This window comes from Oryzias latipes, chromosome 4, assembly GCF_053564925.1.
Source record: "Oryzias latipes strain Hd-rR chromosome 4, Olatipes_Hd-rR_3.1".
NCBI lineage: Eukaryota > Metazoa > Chordata > Actinopteri > Beloniformes > Adrianichthyidae > Oryzias > Oryzias latipes.
In genome coordinates this window covers 7590296-7613725 of record NC_136240.1, presented here as the reverse complement: position 1 = coordinate 7613725, position 23430 = coordinate 7590296, and the positions used below count along the sequence as shown (strand labels likewise).

Sequence of the window (23430 nt, the reverse complement as noted above, 5' to 3'; positions counted from 1 at the left end):
AAAGTCTTAATCAGAAAGCTGTATGTTTATATGAAAGTTATAGAAACCTGAATGTTGTTACGTAAAATGCATGTAATATGTAAGCTCCCCTGGCATATCTGAAGTTCATTTTGTAAAATTGTGTTTTGTAATGTACTTCCATTTTGTACAATAAAGTTGTAAAAAAAAAGAAAAAAAGATGAACATTGATAATTGTTCAATAAAAAAAAAAAAAAAAAAAAATTTGTTGCTGACATAGACCTGTCTTGCTCATCCTGTGGGACTCAAGAGGAAACCATTTACCATCTGTTTGTGGACTGCAGACATACAAATATGTTTTGGATGGAAGTGGGAAACAACATTGGAAATATGACTAAACAAACTGTTTAATTTTTGGATAAAGAAAGTTACCTTCATAACAATGTATCTTTATCACACAATTGTTTTTATTATTAGAAAAATTCCATATTCATAAAGCCAAATGGTCGAACTACAAAACTAAATTCCAGCATTTTTTGAGTGAAATCAATCAGTACTGTACCATTATCTGCAAAACCAAGAGGCAATTCAAAGTAATTTGATTTTTGAAAAATGTAACATTTATTAAACCCCAAAGGTTTTTCAATTGATGTTTGCTTTTCTCTTATGTTGTAAGGCAAGGCAAGGCAAGGCAAGGTTATTTGTGTAGCACAATTCGTTCACTAAGTAACTCAAGGTGCTTCACAAAACAGAAAAATGCATTAAAATCACAATACATCATAGAAATAATCAACGTAAAATTTACTTTAAAAGAAAAGAAAAAATTTGAAAATTGATTTAAAAGTAAAGGAAGGAAAGGAAAGAAAAGTGCAGATAGGACCTTTCAGTCATATACACGGCTAAACAGAAATGTTTTAAGTATAGATTTGAACCTTAACACAGTAGAGGCCTGTCTTACGACTTCAGGGAGGCTGTTCCAGATTTTAGCTGCAGAATATTGAAACGCTGATTCCCCTTGTTTAGTTCTGACTCTGGGCATCAACAGGAGGCCGGCCCCTGAGGTCCTCAGAGTACGAGATGGTTCATATGGCACTAACATGTCAGAGATGTACTTTGGTGCTCGGCCATGGAGAGACTTGTACACAAGCAGAGCAGCTTTGAAGTCTATTCTTTGAGGTACAGGGAGCCAGTGCAGAGACCTGAGCACAGGACTAATGTGATCATACTTCCTGGTTCTGGTCAGGACTCGAGCAGCAGCATTCTGGATGTACTGAAGCTGTTTTACAGCTGTTGTGTGTGTGTGTGTGTGTGTGTGTGTATATATATATATATATATATATATATATATATATATATATATATATATATATAATTTCTGTTTTATTTTTTCATATTTTTCTGCAATATGTGCACATTTCAATTCTCCCTGGGACATTCACATTGTTGTTGTATTATGTAGTTTGTCAATAAAGTCTGAAAAAAAAAGATGAGCGTGGATAATTCCTCTCAAATATCGAACATTGGTAAAAAAAAAGGTGTCGTTTAAAATTCTTCATAAAGTTACCCGGCAAAGCGCTACATGACGTTTAAAAAAGTTCAATACTAGTTGTAATTTCTGTGGAGATCATTCAGAAATCTGTTTTGGTACTGTTTGAGTTTATTATTCATATCTTCAAAGATGTTAATTATTTCTTCCTTAAGATGGAAAAATGTGTTGCTTAGTTCTTTTTAGAAACTTTAAAAAACACGATAGAGATCCTTTGTATAATATTTAATAACTCTTTTCTGAACAATTCTATATTTTATATAAATGTAAATTTAATCATAAAACACCTCACTTTACTCATTTCCTTAACCCTTGTGCTATCCTAGGCACTTTAACGTTGGGAGTTGGGTCATCTAGACCCACTAGACAGTGCTCTGAACCTTTTTTCTTCAATGATTTGTGAACCTCACTGGTGTCCATGGATTATATGAAATCTTTCCACCTTTATCCACCTTTGTTATGGTAGGGAGAACACGTCAATGTAAGGGTGGGGTCATCTAAGATAGCACAAGGGTTAAAGAGCCGTTTTTTTTCAACATAGAAGTCAATATCACAGAATATAACAAAAACGCTCTCACAATAGTGAATATTTGCGAATCTTTTCATGTTTTTCTGTAATTGAACTCCTGGCTGTTTGTTATTGACATTTTTTGACACGTTATTCTGCATTTGTTCTCTTATCGTATACTTGCTCCACAAAGTTTAAAGAAAAAAAGGTCAAGAAGACGAGAGAACTTGGATAAACACAAAAGGGTTTTGTGGAGCAAAATGGAAGTCAAAGTTTCCGCCACCCTACAGTCACTGGCTGAGGGAGATTCTTTCTCATTTAAAATGAGAAAAGCTTAGATTAGGCGTAGTCTGTAATTGTAGGAATAGACCAATTTCCTTCTTGGTAAATACTCTTACAGTGCTTCCTGACACAGAAACAACTAAAGATGCTGTTTGTGTGTATTTGTGTGACAGCGAGACTTGGATTCCCTGGGCTGTCCTCCATGTCTCATGTTTGAATCCGGACAGGATTACTGGTATATGTTTTTAATGCTCCAAGAAATGTTGTCAATGAACTCCACAACATCCTTCAGATCTGCCACATTCATTTAGAAAACTCTGACTAATTAAGAAGGCAAAGATTGTCCTGAGCTCCACTTCTCGTGTGCATCTCCATAACAGTTTGTGTGTGTGTGTGTGTGGGGGGGCTAAAGGATGTCAATGTTTGCTTCATCAGTCCGTTTAAAGTTGAAAGATGATTCTGCCTCATTCAGCAGCGCTTAAACACCTTAAAAAGGACATTTCAGCTCCGTGTCTCAGGCATTTATGAAAATGGTATCACTTGTTACCGTGATGTTCCTGTAGGGGGCAGCAGAGGTCCTCAGCATGATCCTAACCTTTTCATCCCAGAATTTAAAAACTAAGCCATTTACAAGTCATTTTTCAGTTTTACTTAAAGAAACTTATACATTATTTTAATCCAACTTATTCTCTGCTGCTGCCAGCAGGAAAATTAAAGCAAAAAAAAAGAAAAAAATGACAAAAACTGTTTTTCAACCTCACATTTAAATAATTTCTGATTTAAGCTGAAGCTGCATGACAATCAAATTAATCTTATGAAAAAATGTCTTTTTCAGACATTTGAACTAAAGTGAATATCCACACGAACACATATCACCCCAAATCACTTTATTTAAGTCCAGGATGGAGATTTCACAGGCTCCTTTTTTAGAAAACTTCAGTCTGTGGGGTTACAGGGCGGGGGCAGAGGTGGCTGGTTAGCAGGGACACGGCGTGCTGGCGTCCAGCTCCACTCTCAGTCCTTTGCTCAGCAGGAACGCTTCCTGTTTGGGATCTCGCCCGAGGAACTTCTTCAGCATCTCCGAGGCATCCTCGGAGCCGCCAGGCCGCAGGATGAACTTCCGGTAGTCCTGACCCACCTGCACAGCCAACCGGTAGACGTAGAGTCACTTAGGGTATCACGCTTCTTCAAAAAAAGAAAAGAGGCGGGGCTTCAGTGGATCTGCTCACCTTCGGGTTCATGATGCCCTCCTGTTTGAAGCGAGCGTAGAACATGTCCATGGAGAACACCTCACTCCACAGGTAACCGTAGTACTGTGCGTCGTAGCCGCCGGCCAGGTGACCAAAGGTGGCCGGCATGTCTGTACCTGCAAAGGAGAGAGAGAGGTTGCAGTTTTGAGGCGGATCTGGGGATCTGGTCAGTCGGTCAAAACTCAGCATTTGACAAGAACAGACTCACGTTCTCTTCTGATAATCATAACAAACATCTGTGGGAGAAACAATGAATCGACTAAATTAAAAATAAGAATGTTCCCTTTGGATTCTTTGGATGTGGAAAATCAACAGTGGTGAACTTTAGGAAACTAACATGTGAATGGATTTGACATTCATTCTAGTTTACTTGTTTGTTTGGACACAGATTTCATTTCCACTTAATGATCTGGAAGAAATCCAAGAATCTGGAAAACTTCACTGTTTAGTAGCAGGAATTTCTGTCTGAGTCTCACTGGTGGAAGTTTTGGACAAAGATGTTCTGGATCCATTTGAGGTCAGAGAATCAGATCGTTCAAAATGAACCAAGATCAACTATAAATCGGATCAGCGCCCACAAATTATGATCTGAACCAAACTGTTGTTAAAATAAATCATTAATGCCCTGCAACCATCTGAAAAAAAGCTAAAGCAGATCATTTGAAACACCAGCGCTTGTGTGGAGGAAACGACCCACATGTCTTGACCTCTGTAGAACTTTTAATTTCTTTTCACGATTTATTTGTCTATGTGACTCGCGTGTTCACAATTCTGTTCCGATTCAAATAAATAAACATATTTGTCAAGTTTCTATTTAAAACAAATTAGTTTATGAATTAAAATAGAACTTTAAATAATAAAATTATGGATTACCATCAAAAACAGAGAGAGCAAAAATATCTTTTAGAGTCAATAGATTTAACTAAATTATTCTAAAGATATTTAAGCCCCGCCCTGTTTTATGTCAAATGTTTTTACTTTTAATATTGACAAACTCAGAGGAAATGTCACAGAAAACTGAGCATGAGTGCACGTGTGACCTGGTGAGGCAGGAACTCCCAGGATCTCCTGACACAGGCGGCCGTACTCTTCTGCCGGGTCCAGTCCGGTTCTGGTGTGCAGAGCCTGGTCCACTTTGGCGAGGACTATTTGTCGCAGATTAAAGAGACCTGCAGATGGACCCGGGTCACATGACCAACATGATCAACAAGCATCTCCATTACAGATGAATCGATCAGAATCTCTGTCTTCTATTTGGGTCAGAACCGTCCTCCGTTCAGGCTCACCGGTGTTGGCGAGGCGGGACTTGATGAGTTTGTCCAGCAGCTGGTCTGGGATGGGTTTACCGGTCTTGTAGTGCTTGGACATCTTCTGCAGAGGCTCCTTCTCCCAGACCCAGTTCTCCAACATCTGGGACGGCGCCTCCACAAAGTCCCGCTCCACGTGGGTCCCGCTGAACATGGCGTAGTCGGCCTGCGGACACAGAAGCAGCTCAGTCTCCGAGGACAGAGCCGAGCGGTGCAGTTTGAGACCCGGCGGCTGACCTGGGCACACAGCTGGTGCATGACGTGTCCGAACTCGTGGAAGTACGTCTCCACCTCGTCGTGCTGCAGCAGGGACGGAGCGTCCGCGGTGGGCTTGCTGAAGTTCGCCACCATGGCCGCCACTGACATCTGCCTGGAGCCGTCGTGCAGCAGGCAGCCGGGCTGCAGGCCGAAGCAGGCGGCGTGGCCGTACTTCCCCTCCCTGCAGGAAGCGTTCAGAGAAGCACAGGAAGACCAATACCAAATATGAAGACTGCTGCTCAGCTGAACATTTGTCCGAGGAAATGACAGACATGCTACAGACAGCGGATCCAACCAATTCAAGACGCTCATGGACTGAAAAGAAGGCTTCAGCTGTTTTGAAACAAGTTCTTTTAGTGTTTTTTCTGATCTTAACGTCTTTTACAAAAATGTGTTTCCTAGAAACGTTTTTACTTTATTAGTATTGATAATTTTGCAGTTGTAAAATGTTAAACTAGGGTTTCTCCTGAAAACAGATCTTTCTGGGTCTCACAGGTTCCTGTTTGAGGTGGTGGGTGGGAGCTGCTCACCGGGGGTGCAGGTCCAGGTAGAACTGTCCCACCATCTGACCGCTGCCGCGGTCCTTCACGCTGTACAGGGTCACGTCGGGATGCCAGACTGACGCCCCCTCCACCAGCTGGAAGGACAGTCCCAGCAGGTCCTGGTAAATCTCTAGCAGACCCTGAGTCACCACCTCCATGGGAAAATACTCCTTCAGCAGGTTCTGGTCCACGGCGTACTGCGTCTCCTCCACCTGAAGGTGGCAGAAGTGGAGGAGGTTCAAGCCTTTAAACAAAACTGTTGGTTTGTCTCCCAGAAGCAGCAGCCTCACCTGTGTCATGAAGTAGCGCGTGTCCCAAGCGTGAAGCTCGCCGTCGAAAGGTAGTCCGCGTTTCTGACACTCCTTCTCCTTCAGCTTGAGGATGACCGCTCGCTCCTCCTCCCCCAGAGGCTTCAGCCGGCGGGCCAGCTCCTCTGCAGCACACACCGCGTGAGCTTCAGCCGACCTCCACCATCACGACGGTGAAGATCATCACTCACCCAGGAAGCCGGACACCTTCTTCCCAGACTTGGCCATGTTCATCTCCAGGACGAAGTCGGCGTGCGTGCTGAAGCCCAGCAGCGAGCTCTTGTGCGCGCGCAGCTTCACCAGCTCCTTCAGGATGGCAGAGTTCTCCTGCCAAGAGGAGGAAGGAGTTAAAGACGCAGAGTATCCATCCTAAAGCTCTAGAGCACCGGCACAGAAACCAAAGGCATGAGGATGAGCTGATGCTGGAGAACAGGATCACCTGCTTGCAACGCGAGTTGAAGGCCTCTTCCAGCTTCCTGCGCGTCTCAGGGACGAAGCACTTCTTCATGGTGGGAAAGTAATGGGGATACTTCAGAGTGACCTTCAGTTTGTCTCCGTCCTTTTCCAGAGAGTTCAGGAAGTCTTCAGGAAGGCCGCCTGGAAACAAAGCAGGAGACGGATGAGCTGCTACTCAGGAGGGGGGCGGGGCCTGAGCAGGTGAGCTGAGGCGCGCGGCTCACCCAGCTCGTCTCTGGTGAAGCCCAGGCTGGTGGTGTCCTCATTCAGGTTCTTGTTGAAGTCGATGCACAGGTTGCTCAGTTTCTTCTTGATGCTCTTGATCTCCTGCAGCAACAGCAGGAAGAAGAACCACATTCTTCACTTGGACCTTCTCAGGTTTTCATTCTACTCAGTCCCTGCATTGTGAGTCATTTCAGTGAGAAAAAAACAATCCAGTGCTTTCAATGTTTTTTGTAATTAGTAAAAGGTTTGACCTTTTTTGTGCCTTTTAATCTACTTTTTGCTGCGTTTCAAACTTTGGTTAAATAGTTCAATCCTCCTGCTGCCTGGAAAACCAGACAGAACCAGGGGGAGCGGTTCTCCTGCAGGATGTGGTGCGTGGACTCAGACGGGGATCAGCACCTCCTGGGTGTCTTTGGACAGATGAAGGCCGTTCCTCTTCCCCAGCTTGATGAGCCGCTCCATGTAGCGCCTGGCCTCCAGGCTGAGGCTCTCCGCGTCGATCTTCTTCTGCAGAAAAGCAGAAGCACAGATTCTGGATGAGGCTTTAGAAAAGGAGTTTGACATTTCACTTTATGAAACAGCAGGAACAAACTTGGAGGAGGCAGAGTTTAGGAGATCTCAGCTAGCAGGAATTTGGATTTTTTTTCAAACCATGCTGCTTTGAATGTTGCATCCCTGAGGCTGTGGGTGTCATGATTGTCCTGAAGTGACCTCCATCAGAGGAAGGAGTCCCTCGCCTCCTGGTGTTTGCTCCTGCTACGTTCTGAGGTTTTCACATTACAGCTGCTACCAGCAGGAGGAACATGTTCAGAAAATGAAATCACATTCTGTCTGAAAGGTTTTCATGAACACTTTTGATGTCTTTATTTACAAAGTCTTTAAAGTTCCACTCAGATCATCTTCTGCTCCATTTTATGTGTTCTCAGTATTCTTTTGATTATGATTTTGCCTCATTTCGCCAAAAATCAATAAACCTGTGTTGTTTTCTAGGACATAGTTTCTGCAGAGCGGCAGGTGTTTATTAGAAATCCAGCTCAGAGTTGTGGGCGGGACTGTAGGTGCCGAGCAACAGGCAAGCAAAACCTTTCACTGTGTAGTCCTGAATGTTTCAGTTTGAATGTTTGATAACTTTCTGTGTAAAGACCTCCAAGGCCACATTCCTGGATGTTCAGCTTCCTCTGTTCTTTCAAATTTCCAGGAACCAGTAGATCTCCAATGTTCCTTTAAGACCCACTCTGAAAGAAATGGATTTTTGGGTTTTTTAGACATGCTCTTGTGCCGTTTTCTTTTCTTTTTTACTTGTTCTGTTCGACAACTGAACGAACAGATGAGAGCTGAAGGCCTTTTGTGTTGGACAGGTTTTACGTTTACAAAAAGAGATTATGTATCTTCGGAAAACCAGGGTGTAAATTTGTTTAAACCCATTTTTTTTCTTGTGGGTTTTTTCTGATGATTGGGAGCATTTCTTTATGGACTGTTGTGAATCAGGGGCAGCCAAAAAAATGCAGTTGGAAAAAGCCTGTAGCTGCTAAAGTGGGCGGGCCACAAGTTCCCTGCTCCGCTCCATTCTGATGCATCCACTTGCAGACAAATAGATCCATGAACGTCTTTGTTTTCCTCATCTGAGCTGGACTCTGGATCAGAACTGTACGGCTAGTGGGAGAGAATGTAAAACAAGGAATGATGGGAAATTTCGAATGAACTCCTGCTTCTCTGCCTAGAAAAGGACAGTATTTTTTTTATTTGGGCTAAAAGCAGCATAATCATCATGAAAAGACCTCTGGAACGTTTGACAAACATATAAAAATGATCAGAGTGGAACCAGATCTGATGAATTTTTTGGGCAAAAACATTCAGACTTTAACAAAGATTAGTCTTTTTTCCCCCCCTTTAATAATCCAAAGCTAAAATCCCAAAGACTTGAACTCTGGTTTAGCGGCTCGGCCTGGAGCTCCCTGCTGATTGGAGGAAAGAGCGGCGACATCAGCTCACCTCCAGAGCCACGACCCTCTGGTAGACGTCCTCTCTCATGCTCATCTCTACGTCAAACTCGGACAGGCGCTTGTCAGCGTCGGTGCTCGCCGCTCGCACATCCTTACAGGGCGACACGTGCTGCGGGAAGTCCAGCATGTTTCTCTGGACTGACAGAGGGAGGGGCCAAATGTGAGGGGCGGAGTCAGACCACAGAGAAAAAAATTCACACAGTTTGATTAAACTTTACTAACATGAGAATGAAATACTTTTGGTTTCATTAGACCAATACTGTTTATATATTTATCACCTTATTTCCAAAAGAAATCAATGGGTTTGAATCTAAACTCCACATTAGCAAAAGATGAACACAAATATTCCGGAAATAAACGGAACAAAAAGTTATCAGCAGTTTGTGTTTTGTTGTTCTGCTTTGGCAACAATGACAATGAACGTAAACATGTTGGCAATGGGAGGAGTTTAATTTTTCAGCAGACAATAAATCAGCTTTTTTTTTTGTAAACAACAGTGATATTCAGGATATTTATTTTAGTGTATAAATATATTGTTAGCTCTGAATTAGGAGATTTGAGTTTTTTCCAAAGTAAAGGCTAAATTATGGATTAAACTTTTGAAAAACAAGAAATTTGGAAAATATCTTTGATTTAAATATTGTATTTTTTTTTTAAGATGGCAAACAAAAAATCATCTGATTTGACCTACAAATGAATCATGAATATATTGAAATGACCAAAAACAGATAAACAACTTAAATCAGTCAGGAAGAAAAAACGTCTGAGAAAAATCTATTAAGAAAAGATAATACTTTTCACAGAATAATTACTAAATCCAGAATACTTATTGTTTTCTTTAAAATCAGATGAAAAATACTTTTTAAAAAAGATCGGATTTGTGACATAGAAACTGATGGGTGGAGCACAAGCTTCCTGCTCTGCTCCATTCTGATCATCCCCTTGTAGTTAAATAGATCCATGAACGTTTGTTTTCCTCGTCTGAGCTGGAGATTGGATCTAAACTGTAGGGCTGGTGTGAGGCAGCTCCTGCTAACCTCTGCGTGTTCGTTGGCGAGGAGGAAAGTGACAAGAAAACTCATGTAGAATGTAGTCCTTTTTATGAAAAGTTGGATCAAAGTCGTACAGAGCGCTCAGAACGCCCAGTAGGATGGACCCTACAGATGTATCCCCAGGAGTGTGCCCCATGTGGCTTTAGGCCTAAAGGAGCCCCCATGGTCCTTAACACCTTAAATGGTCGTCTTCACCAAATCTATATTTTCAGTGGCCCCTGCTCCTGCCAACAAGATAACTTATAGCAGGGGCAGCTCTCGGGCAATAAGCCTGCGGCTCTTTGTGTCTCATCATATTTTCTATATATTGTGACTCTCTGAAAGAAGGCCGTTACGTTTTGGAGAACAGAGAAATACCCGTTTGTAAAAGAGCTGCTCTCAAGCTGCTGTTGATGTTCTCCTCATTATATCTCTGCCAGTCCCTGTTATAACATTGAAACACGTGAAGTCAAAGCATCGGTCCCTTCAGACCAACACTCACATAAAGGAACTGATCAGAGAGGCTATGACTGAATATAAACCTGATCTGCAGAGGATCACTAGAAACAAGAGAAATCCCACTGAGATCATCATCCATCACTGCTACAGGGTAAGACATTCTGAGATGTAGTTTGGAAAACACACCTGACTGAGCATGCTGGTGTGAATATTTTGTTATTCCATCAATTATCAGTTTTTCATGCAAAAGTCAATCATTAGTTTTTACATTTAAAAAAAGTTATAAAAGTAATTTTTTTACTGAAGGTTAAAATTACTGTATGCTACACACATCTGAAATGTGATGTATTTAATGTGTTTATTGTGAATATGAATGACTTAGACACCAGAAGGATGCTCTGTCCAGACGTTTGTTAGTGTAAGTGTCATTGAAAGAGGAATGTTGAGTTCTAAAGAATCACCAGTTAAATACTGTTGGATGAATAGGGAAATATTCAGTTTTTAATCATCATTAATCTGACGTCAGAGGAGTCGGTGCCTCACCAGCCATCAACCTCACTGCACGTCACCGAGTAGTTGTGTGTCAGAAAGAGGCAGAGAAAAGAGTGAGATAGAGAGAGAGAGTGTGTGTGTGTGTGTGTGTATGAGATGAGAGAGAGGTGCCTGTGTCTGTGTGGAGGGGGTATCTGGCCTCCAGGGTAGTTGCTGTGTTACCTCTGGCTAAGCTACATTTGATGTGTGAATTGAGGGAGGACACTTTCCTCGAAATAAACACAAGTACAATAATTGCTGTTGTATTGTAGGGAGAGGAGTGTGTTATGGGAAATAATACGGCTTTAATTGCGTGTTTGTGTGTGTACGTCTTGGCAGGTCAGTGTGTGGTGTGGCTCTTTGACTCTCACAGTTAAAAAGTTTGGCTCTTGGTGTCAAACTTGTTCACCACCCCTGATTTATAGCTTTGTGTTTGGTGAAAAAGTACTCATTAGGTCCTTGAAGCACCACTTTACTGATTTCATTTGGCTTGATATAAATTAAATAGATTAAATAGATTAAAAGATTATCGGAGTGGAACTATGAGGCCAGAACCGTCTCTTTATTCAGAAATGCACACCCTGTGTTTCACAAACACACACGTTGTGTTTCACACACGCACACTAAATGTTTCACGCATAAACAATAAGTGTTTCTCACTAATGTGCTTGCTGTGTTTCACATTAACACAATAAATGTTAAAGAAATTTACAATAGATGCTTTCCAATCATAATTTGTAGGTACACTTGTAGCCAATCAAATGGTCCCTTAGATTGTCAATAGATTTGATTCGATTGACTGACAGTGAACACGCCTGCTGTGCTGGTGAGTTTGATTGACAGATATTTTAGCCAATGATGACATACAAGAGGGGGTTTGTAAATGTACATCTGCAGTTCGGATGATTTTGAGTTCATATTACAAGTGTACCAAAAAATCCTGTTTATAAAACATCTATTGTGCATTTCTGTAACATTTATTGTGTTTTTGTGAAAAAGAGTGTACATTTGTGAGAAACACTTATTGTGCATGCGTGAAACACAACGTGTGTTTGTGAAACACAATGAGTGCATTTCCGAATGTATATTGCAGGTTTGCATAAAATTACAGTTGTGATACGTAGTGTGTGCATTAGTGAATGATGAGACTGTTCTGGCCTCATATAGAACTGACATTGTTTTAGGAGGAAGAACCTAGATGTGGAGAATGTTCCTTTATTTACTTCAGACCTGCTCAGAGTGAGCCTGTTGGGATTCCTGCCGCACTATCCTCATCAATGAGGAGGCGTGTTGGTGGTTTCAGCAGCTCCAAACAAAGCAGCAGCTGGTTCAGCTGCTTTCCCTCAGTACTGCTGATACGTTTTTTAATCCCAATCTGCTGCCTCAGCTTCTGTACAATGGATGGCCCATTGCGCTGGCGTGTCCGTGTCCCAACATTCAAGTCCGACTGTTCAGGCTGCAGGACTGATTTTAAGCTTCTGCAGCTCTTCAGCCACGATGCAGTTTCTCACTGAACGGCTGTTAAAACCTGGATTTAAAACCTCGTTCTCAATCTGCTCAAAAGATTCTGGATTATTTTCCTCTAAATCACAAACTGTTCCAACGAGATGCTTCCAAACGCCAGATTTCAAATATAATGTTGTCATAGAAACAAAAGACCTGCAGCAGATTAGGTCAAAAATGGCATCTGATCAGAACAGAACATCCTCTCTTCAAACATCTGAAGCTTTGTTTAAACGTTTAAAATTAAAATCTCTCCTAATATCTCAGCGGAACGGACCTGAAACCCCCAGTGCAGCTCTCACAGAACTCTGTGGGCCCAGGTCTGGTTCCGGGGTGGTTCTGGCTTTGATCAGAACAGAATTACTGTTGTAAGTTAATAAGTTAAAATCTGAAGGCGAAAGTGTCTGAAGCATCATCAGTGTCTCACCGATGGTCCACATGTCCCCGGTCTCAGTAATCAGATTACACCACTCAAGCCCGGAAGTTACCTTTGTGACATGTGTGTGCTCTCACCACAAAACCAGTTAGCTGGTTAAGAGAGAAACACTTACCAGTGTATTCGACCTCCACGTCGGCGAGCGCCTTCAGCGTGTTCTCGAATGTGACGCTGTCCAGGTCCAAAGCCCCCACGGCGTCGTACACCTTCTTAGTGTCGGAGATGAGTTCATCCGAAAGCTGTCGGATCTGCTCGGGCTTCAGGTCCCAGCGGAGCCGGTTCTCGGCGCAGACCGGCACCGGGCTGCCAAACACCACCTCACCTGGTGAGGGAGGACGAGGAATGGTGAAACGAGGACGCCACGAAGATGTTAGCCGCCGCAATGTGAATGTGGACGGGTATTGTTCCACAATCGCAAAAATCGCAGATAAAACCCAACGTTTCACCATCCACAAAACTATGTAGGGCGGAGGGGGCAAAGTCTGTCTCAGACATTCTCAGGTGGGGGTGGCATTTGACCCAGTACAGGAAAGCAGTCCGAACACACATGCCATATCAGAAACACTCAGTTTGTTTGTGTGTTTGTCTGATTTCTATTAAAAACCAGATTACTTGAGCTTATATGAACACTCCCAATGATTGCGTTTTTTCACTTTTAAGTTTATAAGATTTATAAGTCTTTGGCAGACAACACAAACAGCAAAAAATAATAATAATAATAACATAAAAAATAAAATCACATTGAAGAACAATAAAATGGGGATCTTAAGGCTTGGGTTTCATATAAATACATTTGGGCAAAAAGTATTTAGTCAGCCACCAATTGTGCAAGTTCTCGCAAAAACATAGATGAGAGGCCTGTAATTTTCATCATAGGTAAACCTCAACTATGAGACAAAATGACAAAAAAAAAGAAAATCACATTCCCTGATTTTTAAAGAATTTAATAGTAAATTATGGTGGAAAATAAGTATTTGGTCATCTATAGACCTGTAACTTTTTCTGTGAGAAGATCCTCTGTCCTCCACTCATGACCTGTATTATTGGCACCTGTTTGAACTGGTTATCTAGATAAAAGTAAACTTAATTACTGAGGAAAATATGTTGAGGGACAACTACTTCGTCTGATATTTTTTGAACCATTTCATTCATTCAGTCATCCCTTTCCGGCTTCTGGGGGCTGCAGGGGCCTATCCCGGCCACTTTTAAAAACATTAAATGTAAGTGTACTATTTAATGGACAGTTTATTTATTTATTCATCATTTCATTGAAAACAAATAAATCTAAATATGTTCATACCAAAATAACTCTCAATTTGTTGCAGCATTCATTCCCTCTTGGCTTGTTGTAGATAGCATGTCTCGTTTGGTAGTTTCAATATTGAACCGCTTGAAAACAGTCACAGCCTCCTGGCATCTTAGGCAGATATAGTTGTTTCATATTTCACTGAAAAATAAATTCACCAATTTCCACTTCTCCTGGAAGAGGTCGCAGCAGGTTTACAACAGCTATAAAGGAATTTAGCCGACTACAATCAATAAATCGCACACTCAGGTTTTACAAAATTATATTATTGATTTTATGGCAGCGGCCTACCGGAACTTGGGCGGATTTGGCCTCAGGGCTGGACTTTGGACATGCCTGGTTTAGGATGAGCAGCTACAGCTGTTTTATCCCATTGGTTTAGCTCCACAAGGGATCAAACACACCAAATCCTATGAAAAGGGAAAACTGACAGCAGGATGACCCCAGACGAGGCTTTAAACTGCTATTACTCTGCAAAAAGTCCCTTTCAGGATTGTTGTTTCACCTGAGGAGAAACATCTGACTCCTGTTTCATTTTCCAATTAGTAACAATCTCTTCCTATGTCACAAATAAAGTGATGCCACATTACATGGTTATTATTGAATATCTGACTGTTACAGTCTTGTTTATATTCAGGTTATGAATATACTAAAATAAAATGAGAACATAAATCTGCTGATTTGCTTTGATTCATTCCATGAGATGCAGCAACTTTAATCTTTTACTGTTACTGAACAATAACGTATGTGTGCTGGTGACATTTTATTTTTTTAGAGTTTAAAATAAAACACAAACGTTTTCATTTTTCTTTTATGTTTTTTTTAAACCTCAATAAATAACTATTTGGACGTAAATAGAAAAATCACACATAAATGCATTAGTCAGACGGTTTTTGTGGCTCAGTTCAGCCCAAATGGCTGTTTTAGCGTAAATTACAGCGTAACTCTGGTTTATGAGCTAGTAGTTAGTGAATGACAGACGAGACTGTTAACCCGGTTAGCCCGAATAGAAGCTCGCTAATGCCAGGCTAGCTTAATCGGTTAGCAACAAAGCTAAAAACATCCGGAGTTTATTATAAACAGGTCGTTTCGTCCGCGCAAACATCCATCTAGATCCTAATCAAGCCGCAGACCCACGTGTTCGCGTACACCCGGTCTCTCCAGGTGAGTCTGAAGCACCTGTCCAGGTGCTAGCATGCTAAATTACCGAACACGCTGCTGCGGCAACTCTGCGAAAGATTTTCTGAAAAATCTGAAAATTCTTACGAAAAACCACAATGAAACACCCCACTGTGTGAGCTCACCGGACGGGCCCATGGTAGTCCACAGATTCGAAGACTCTTCGAAGACTGTTCGGTCCGTTTGCTGCTCTGAAGGCGGGTTCCGTTGTCCGGATTATAGAGGAAAGAAGGAGTTCCGCTCAGACCTTTCAAAATAAAGCATGAGAAAAACTCTAACTTGTACAGAACAAAACAAACAACTGATAAAAAAATAAATAAAAGAAGCGAAAAAAGCACACATTATATTTCATAGCAGAAAATATAAAACATCACTTTTTTAAAACCTTTTTTTTGTACTTTATGTTCTTTCTTTAAAAGGAGCCGATTTAGCTCGTGCTGGTTTGCGGCGCCTTCCGTCCGTGAAACCAGGGTTCGAATCCGGGTTGCTCTCTACTCCCTTCTCTGCCTCTGTGGCGGTGCGTCAGGAAGGGCATCCGGCGTAAAACATTGCAAAGTTCATCATGCGACTCATCCTCGACAGAGAGGTTGTTTCGCTGTGGCGACCCCTGATGGGAAAAGCTGTTGTTCTTTCTTTAAAACAAGTGTTTCCGGAAATGTGACTAAGACACCCCTAAAGTGATTAGGTTTTACAGATGTTTTTCCTTTATAAAACACATGTTTATTGTAAATATTGTTTACAAACTACTAAATGAAAAATTGCTTAGCACAAAAATAAAAACACACATCTAGGTGTAAAGTGATGGCAAAAGACCTAAAATAAAACAAAAAAGTGAATTGCTCAGCTTAAAAAAAGCTTTAAAGTTAAGATTTACCTGAGTACAGTTAAATCTTTCCACATCAATCTTGGAAAGTTACGGCAACAGAAGTTCGGCATGTCTTTGTTATTAAGGTTTTCTGTGTTTCAGCTTTTCATGCTGAACAATCTGGACAAACGAAAAACGGAACAAAAGCGACCTCCAGTGGCCAGACACCGCAGCTTACATCAAATTGAGCCATTTATTTTGAGTTCCATCCATCCATCCATCCATCCATCCATCCATCCATCCATCCATCCATCCATCCATCCATCCATCCACCCATCCATCCATTCATCCATGCATCCATCCATCCATCCATCCATCCATCCATCCATCCATCCATCCATCCATCCATCCATCCATCCATCCATCCATCTCAGTGTTGTAATGCAACACAAACATTAGACTCAGTAATGATATTAATGATAAAATAACAAATAAATAAACAAACAAGTAGATAAATAGTAATAAAATAGTAATATACATATAGATATACAGATATATAGATATAGATACATACACTTACTGGCCTCTCTATTTGGTACACCTAGCTAGTACCAGGTTGGACCCCCTTGTGCCTTCAGAACTGCCCTAATCCTTGGTGGCATAAATTCAACAAGGTACTGAAAATATTCCTCAGAGAGTTTGGTCCATGTTGACATGGCAGCCTCATACGGTTGCAGCAGATTTGTCGGCTGAACATCCACAATGCCAATCTCCCGTTCTACCACATCCCAAAGTCTCTGTATTGGGTTGAGGTCTGGTGAGTGTGGAGGCCATTTTAGTCCAGTGAAGGCACTGACATATTCAAGAAACCAGTCTGAGATGATTCCAGTTTTAGGACAAGGTACCTTTTCCTGATGGAAGTAGCCATCAGAAGATGGAACACTGTGATAATAAAGGGATGGACATGGTCAGCAACAATATTCAGGAAGGATGTGGCATTGAAACCGTACTCAATTTCTACTAAGGGGCCCAAAGTGTGCCAAGAAAATATCTCCCATACCATTACACCACCACCACAGGCCTGAACATTTGATCCAATGCAGGATGGATCCATGCTTTCATGTTGTTGACCTCAAAGTCTGACCTTTCCATCCAAATGTAGCAGCAGAAATGGAGACTCATCAGATCAGACAACATTTTTCCAATCTTCTACTGTCATTTTTAGTGAGTCTTTGTGAATTGTAGCCTCAGTTTCCTGTTCTTAGCTGACAGGAGTTGCACCCGCTGTGGTCTTCTGCTGCAGTAGTCCACCTGCCTCAAGGTTGAATGAGTTGTGCGTTCAGAGATGCTCTTCTGCAGACCTCAGTTGTAACCAGTGGTTATTTGAGTTTCTGTTGCCTTTCTATCAGCTGGAACCATTCACTGTATAACATATAACTGGACGGATTGTGTGTGATGTCACCCATAGAAAATGTTTTGCTTCCAGTTCCAATCAAATAAAGGAACCAAATTTCAGTCGCCATTTTTCCCTGATATAGCCGTCTGTCACCATGTTAGAACCGGACATCCTCAGTAAGCTGTGATTGGTCCATGTTGGTCTGAGTCTACATTTCTATGACAACCACTCTCTCCAATCAGGAGTGAGCATGTCAGAAGGCCACACCCCTTCCACTGAAAGCAGGCTCAGGAGAATCTCTCAATCATATGCTTTGAACGTTTGACGCAAGGGCACCTACTGGTATTTAGGGATCTGGTTGGTCAGTTTATTTCTTTAATAGCCTAATTTATTAACCTTTCTAAAGACATGACATTTTTTTTGTCTTTTTTCTCCTAAAACAGGCTATAACCAAAAATATTGCTGTTACTATTTGACTGTTACTTTACAAACATCACCTCGTACTTCCCCATTCTTATGCTCAGTTTGATAAAAAAATACAGCATAACAAGCAGTTGGACAGGTTTGCCTAATAAAAGGGCCGGTTGGTTTTAATTAGCCAATCACATGGCAGCAACTTGATGCATTTAGGCATGTAGACATGGTCAAGAGGATCTGCTGCAGTTCTAACCGAACTTGATTGCTAGTACAACTCTTAAAGATTAGTTTTGAACTCTGAATCTTATTGATTTTTTTTATATGTCTAGAAATTTGGGCACAATCTAACTGCATTTTTACTACAGTCCTTTTTCAGAAAAAAATCCTGGCAGAATGGATCAGGGATGAGGAAGATTACAGGCTCAACTCAGGAGGAGGATCAGTCTAAACTCATTTGTCACAAATTTTCTGGAAACGATTTTTTTAGATCTTTGGTATTTTTGAGTGTTCTGTGAAATTATTTGATCTCAGTAATAGACACACTGTTCTGAGACATGCTTTATTTATCACCACATCATTTATAGTGAAACCTGACAAATCCATGACTTGTTTTAAACACTCATCTGACACCTTGTCTCCTTCGCTCTACTCCACTTTGGCCGGACGCTTCGAAGAATTCTCCCTCGTTCAGTATTTGCTGTTTGAAGACCTTATTTGCCCTTTCAATCTCCTCTTCGCTCTGCAGATGCTTGTTGAGAAAGTCTTTGTAGTTTTTTTCATAGTAACCATCGATGTTGTCTTTCTTCCACTTGTAGTAGAGGTTCGTCTCGTCCATTTTGAGTTCATTGGCGAGGAAAGGCCAGAGTCTCGCGCAGGGATACAGACCCACAGCAAAGTAGATTGGCTCCTCCTTCTCCATGATCTCTCTGTAATCGTCAATGTACTTCTTTATGGCAGGGATCGGTTTGATGCAAGAGACATCCTGCAAAGGATCAGATGATGAGAAAATTGTAAAAACCTGAGCTTCACAGATGGTATTTTTTGACGCTTATGAACATCATTAAACAACTTTTGTTTCACCTTAAGATTGTAGTCGTGCAGCAAGGTCTGAAGGAACTTGTCATAGCTGTTATATCTGTTCTTGAAGAAGTCTTGAAGCTCGCCTGGAGTCTCAGATAATTTCTTTAACATGTTGGTAACCTGTCCCGCATAATAAATGTCCTGCATCATGAAGTTGCTATACACATCCGGTGAAAGTGTTTGTTTCTCCATATTCTGCAGGAACGGCAGGTTTAGTATATCCTTGGCAATGTTCAGGTTGTTGTTCCACAGCTCCTCGTAAACATCTGCAGATGAAAACACAAAAACAGCAGGAACAATAATTCTTGTTAAAGTTTCAAACTATTTTTTGATCCCACTTCTATGATGTGTATTAACGAGGAAAGGAAAATTAATTGGTTCAAATGCAAATTCGAATTAATGTTATTTTCTAAAGCACCTTTCATGTAAAGAAAACAGCTCAAGTGCTGCACAAAAAAACAAACAAGAACGCAAAAACACCAAATCCCGACTCATGCAATAAAATAATTAAATAAGCCTCTCATAATAAAATAAACAAAAACAAACACAAACAAAAGAGAAATTACAAAAAAAAAAGGGAAAAAAGAGAGAACCCAGAACGCGCAGTCTGCCCGGTCCTCCTGTTGGCCGGGGTGTCAGCAGCATCCATGCAGCACAAGCAGAACTCATCCCCAGCACTTTCTGCCCCACAGCCCCGAAACCCCCAGGGTCCAGTGCGCCCGACGTGGGTGCACCAGGCCAGGCAGCTCGAAGGACCCAGAACAGGAGATGCCAAATGATAAGCAGGGACAAAACTCTGGGAGCCCGAACACAAAGACCCCAGCCAAGGGTGAGAAAACACTCGTAAAAAGTCTAAACTGTAAAAGTGATAAATAGAAGAGTTCAAATGTAAAAACAGCTAAAATATGAAAATATTGCATACTCTTAAATACTGTGATGTATCCCAAGAACACCATTCCTACTGTGAAGCATGGGGGTGGTAGCATCATACTATGGGGTGATTTTCTGCAAATGGGCCAGGATGTCACTATATTAAATGGTAAATGGTGTATACTTATATAGCGCTTTCTACCTTCTTTCGAAGGCCCAAAGCGCTTTACAGTCACAGTCCCATTCACCCATGCACACACATTCACACACTGATGGCGGCTCCACTGCTGAACACTGGCGCCAACCTCCCACAAGAGGAAAGGTGGGGTTCAGTGTCTTGCCCATGGACACTTCGACACATGGGCGTGCAAGGCGGGAATTGAACCTGCAATCTTACAATCATGGGTCGACCGCCCTACTGTTGCACTACGGCCACCCCATTAAGGAGAGGAAGACCATGTATAGAGAGATTTTGGGGGCACAACCTCCTTTCCTCAGTTAGAACATTGAAGATGGGTTTTGGCTGGGTCTTCCAACATGACATCAAAGCCAGGAGAACCACGGAGGGGCTCCGTAAGAAGCATATCAAGTTTCTAGAGTGGCCAAGCCAGTCTCCAGACCCCAACCCAATTCAAAAACTTTTTGAGCACAAAATTCGTGTTACTCAGCAATAGCCTAGACACCTGACTGATCTAGAGAAGATCTGTGTGGAGGAGTGGGCCAAAATCCCTCCTGCAGTGTGTGCAAACCTGGTGAAAAAATATAGAAAACTTTTGACCTGTCGAATCATAAACAAAAGCCTCTGTACCAAATATTGTCATAAATCAATACTAATCCTACTGGCAAATATAATCCTAGAAGAAGGAAATTTTAGATATTTTCATAGAGTGAGTAGGTGAGGGGTTGTTCCCTGCCTTCACCCCTCAGTTGCCAAGTAGACTCCATGACCCCAAACGGTGAGCCCAAAGCAGCTTTAGAAAATAGATGGAGTTGGTTTTAAAGATACTTTTTCTGATTAACCTCATCGCTACCAGAGACAACATTTTTTGTCTAGTCAAAACCACAATTCCCAGAGCCTCACCCCATTCACATTTGGTATTACTGAAAAGTCTCACATGTCCTCTGTAGATACCAAACCAAGTTCATTCAGTATGCGGTGGTTGGGACATAATCAGGTTGAGAGATGTCCTCTACAGAGGACATTTGCTTTGCTGGTAGTCAGGAGGATAAAGAATGCAAATAGTAAGAAGCAGGACATCCAGAACAAAGCCTCCAGTTAACATGGATCTGTACAACTGTTCTGGTGTGGGTGGACCCTAAATCACTCTAAGTAATCCGACATCAGAAATGAAACAATGCCTTGACCTGACAAGATCCAGCTCTCCCCTGACACCATACCAACAGAACAAGCTGGTCAACAGGGGGCGCTGTCTCACAGGTCTGACTGCTCAGACAATGGTAACAGCAGAGGTCAATGGTACAGAAGACAGATTCACACATCTGCATGTAAAGATGACTTTTAGTGGACTTTATTTTGTACTGTTTTAAACTATGCTTTAATCTGACCAATAATTAAGTATTCATTTCTTCTTGCTTCCTTCCAGGTGATGGATTGGGGAATTGCTGGTCTCCTTCGAACACAAATGCCATTTATGTCCCATTTTCATGCATGAAAGCCTATGAATTATTTTTTAAATTTCACAAAAACAACACGTTAAAAATGGTAATTTGAGCTTGTCTTAAATGTGATTTGAGAATTTAGATGCAGTTTGGTTCCCTATGAGCCTCACCGCTGTTATCTAGCTATAAGGATGATCAGTAGCAACACCCTGATGACCAAAATGTCTTCAAAAAGTGAAGTGGAGTGAAGAGATTTCCAGGAAAAATGGACAGGTTTTTTTCTTTCACGAAGCTGAATGCAAAACCCCCATGCTTGGTATGTCATGTCTTGGTATGTTCAAAGAATATAACATTCAGCACCACTAAGAGACTTACCATAAAGAAAAGTTTCAGGATTGCTTCAGTGTCAGATGTAAAATATTCAGTCTGTATAAAATCCAATAGACCAACTTTTTTTGCATTTAAATTAATTTGATTCAAGATCCATTGGCCCCAAGTGATTAGGCTGCTGGTTGAGGCATTTTTTCAAATTGAGTAAAAAATACTAAAACAAAGCTGTTATTTTGCTTTTATGTTACTGGTCCGGCCCACTTGAGATCAGATGGGCTGAATGTGGCCCCCGAACCAAAATGAGTTTGACACCCCTGATTTAATGTCTTAAGCCAAATATCCCAGCTGGAAAAAAGTGCAAAATATATTTTTTCACAACTCGAGTGAAATTCCAAATACAGCAAAATTAAAAATGAGTTTTTTTTAACACCTTTCAGTGCAAATTTCATTTATGATTACGATAATGACTCAAACATTAACCGTTTTTGTTTAAAATGAGTTGTGTTGTTCTGTTTGCATGTTGATTCATGGCTTCATTTGTAAAAAATATTTTCAGAAGGCTTACATTTGTGCATACATGTTTAGTGTCTTGCCCAAGGACACTTGGACACATAGACATATGGGTGGGCAGGGTAGTAATTGAACCTGCAGTCTGAGGATAAGAAGTCAACCACTCTACCTCTGCCCCACAGTCAGTTTCCAGTGTGTGTTTACTTGTTTAGTTTTAGTTTATAATATTGTAAATACTTTAACGTTTTCATTTGCAGCAAGGCATCATCAGCACACAATTGTGTTCAATCTCTGTTGTCTGTCTCTCAATCAGTGAGAGTTTTTCTTCTCATCAGAAGAAAAGCCTGAATACCAGGGGCCTCGCAGACCTTTAGATCTGGAAAGACATGATTTGCTATGATAAAGGAAGATGCTGATTAAATGCTGTTGGATAAACGATGAAATATTCAGTTTTATCATCATAAATCTGACTTCAGAGGAGTCACATTCTCACCAGCATCAACCTTACTGCCCGTCACTGAGTAGTTGTGTGTCAGAGAGAGGCAGAGAAAAGAGTGAGATGAAGAGAGAGAGAGTGTGTGTATGAAATGAGAGAGAGGTGCCTGTGTGTGTGGAGGGAGTATCTGACCTCTAGGGTAGTCTCTGTGTTAACTCTGGCTAAGCTGCATTGATGTGTGTATTGAGGGTGGACACTTTCCTTGAAATAAACACAAATACAATACTGCTGTTCTGTTGTAGGGAGAGGAGTGTGTTATGGACAATAATACAGCTTTAATTGCGTGTGTGTGTGTGCATCTTGGCAGGTCTGTGTGTGGTGTGGCTCTTTGACTCTCACAGTGAAAAAATTTTGCTCTTGGTGTCAAACTTGTTCGCCACCCCTGGAATAGGGTCATTCAAACATTTTGCTAGTGATACTTTATTGAAGGATCCTGATGCAACCGTTAGAATCCTGACAATCAAAATACCTGGATGGTCAATTCCAAAGAAATGGAACAGAGAAACACGGCTCTTTATCTGCACTCAAACCCTCAAAATGTAAAACATACTTGCCTCTCACAGAGATGGGAGGTTTTTTGCAGTAGCTGTCCGGCTCCTCCCAGCCACAGATGACAGCAGATGCAGAAGAAGATGAGGACGAGCTCTCCGGCAGCGATGCAGCCTGCAGGTCCTCACAGGCTTTGATGCAGTCATGTGAGCAGCAAGCAAACCTGCAGCCCTCCATCTGACAAGATAACATGAGAGGATACAGAGGCATCAAGTACACCCTCTTCATATTCTGCTACTCTTTCTGGGTGAGTCCAACTTCTCAGAGGT

At 41.5% G+C, this 23430-nt stretch overlaps 3 protein-coding genes across 4 annotated transcripts in view; 1 reads left to right on the top strand and 2 right to left on the bottom strand.

Moving 5' to 3' along the window:
- Positions 1-3164: 3164 nt before the first annotated feature.
- On the bottom strand, positions 3165-15697 carry thop1 (thimet oligopeptidase 1). Of its 2 annotated transcripts, none has more exons than XM_011473787.3 (15): positions 15474-15697; positions 15214-15335; positions 12719-12925; positions 8633-8781; positions 7040-7147; positions 6640-6742; positions 6399-6556; positions 6151-6286; positions 5942-6084; positions 5640-5863; positions 5089-5290; positions 4831-5017; positions 4585-4713; positions 3524-3660; positions 3165-3432 (listed from the first exon to the last, which is right to left on the bottom strand). In XM_011473787.3, exons 2-15 carry the CDS (start codon positions 15224-15226, stop codon positions 3271-3273), a joined length of 2058 nt encoding a protein of 685 aa, XP_011472089.1. In that variant the 5' UTR covers positions 15227-15335; positions 15474-15697; the 3' UTR covers positions 3165-3270. The 2 variants fall into 2 exon arrangements, with proteins under 2 accessions (XP_011472089.1, XP_078802622.1); XM_078946496.1 differs by having other exon boundaries at positions 15487-15697.
- Positions 15698-18251: 2554 nt separating this feature from the next.
- LOC101157524 (uncharacterized) overlaps positions 18252-23430 on the bottom strand; it is a 6835-nt gene continuing 1656 nt past the window's right edge. The window contains exons 2-4 of the mRNA XM_020701983.3: positions 23167-23338; positions 18787-19052; positions 18252-18688 (exon numbers count right to left, since the gene is read on the bottom strand). Coding sequence (XP_020557642.1) covers positions 18326-18688; positions 18787-19052; positions 23167-23338 — 801 coding nt within the window. The 3' untranslated portion in view covers positions 18252-18325. The remainder of the gene's footprint in view (positions 18689-18786; positions 19053-23166; positions 23339-23430) is intronic.
- Positions 23269-23430, top strand: part of LOC110014857 (uncharacterized) — a 26755-nt gene continuing 26593 nt past the window's right edge. The window contains exon 1 of the mRNA XM_078946495.1: positions 23269-23408. The gene's annotated coding sequence lies outside the window, so the exon portion shown is untranslated. The remainder of the gene's footprint in view (positions 23409-23430) is intronic.

Excerpts from the sequence above, each read along its gene's own strand:
- thop1 (XM_011473787.3), bottom strand. Across the intron at positions 8,782-12,718 it reads CGTGGAGGTCGAATACACTG|TCCAGAGAAACATGCTGGAC; the intron begins GTAAGTGTTTCT and ends TCCCTCTGTCAG. Across the intron at positions 3,661-4,584 it reads GGGAGTTCCTGCCTCACCAG|GTACAGACATGCCGGCCACC; the intron begins GTCACACGTGCA and ends TCTCCTTTGCAG.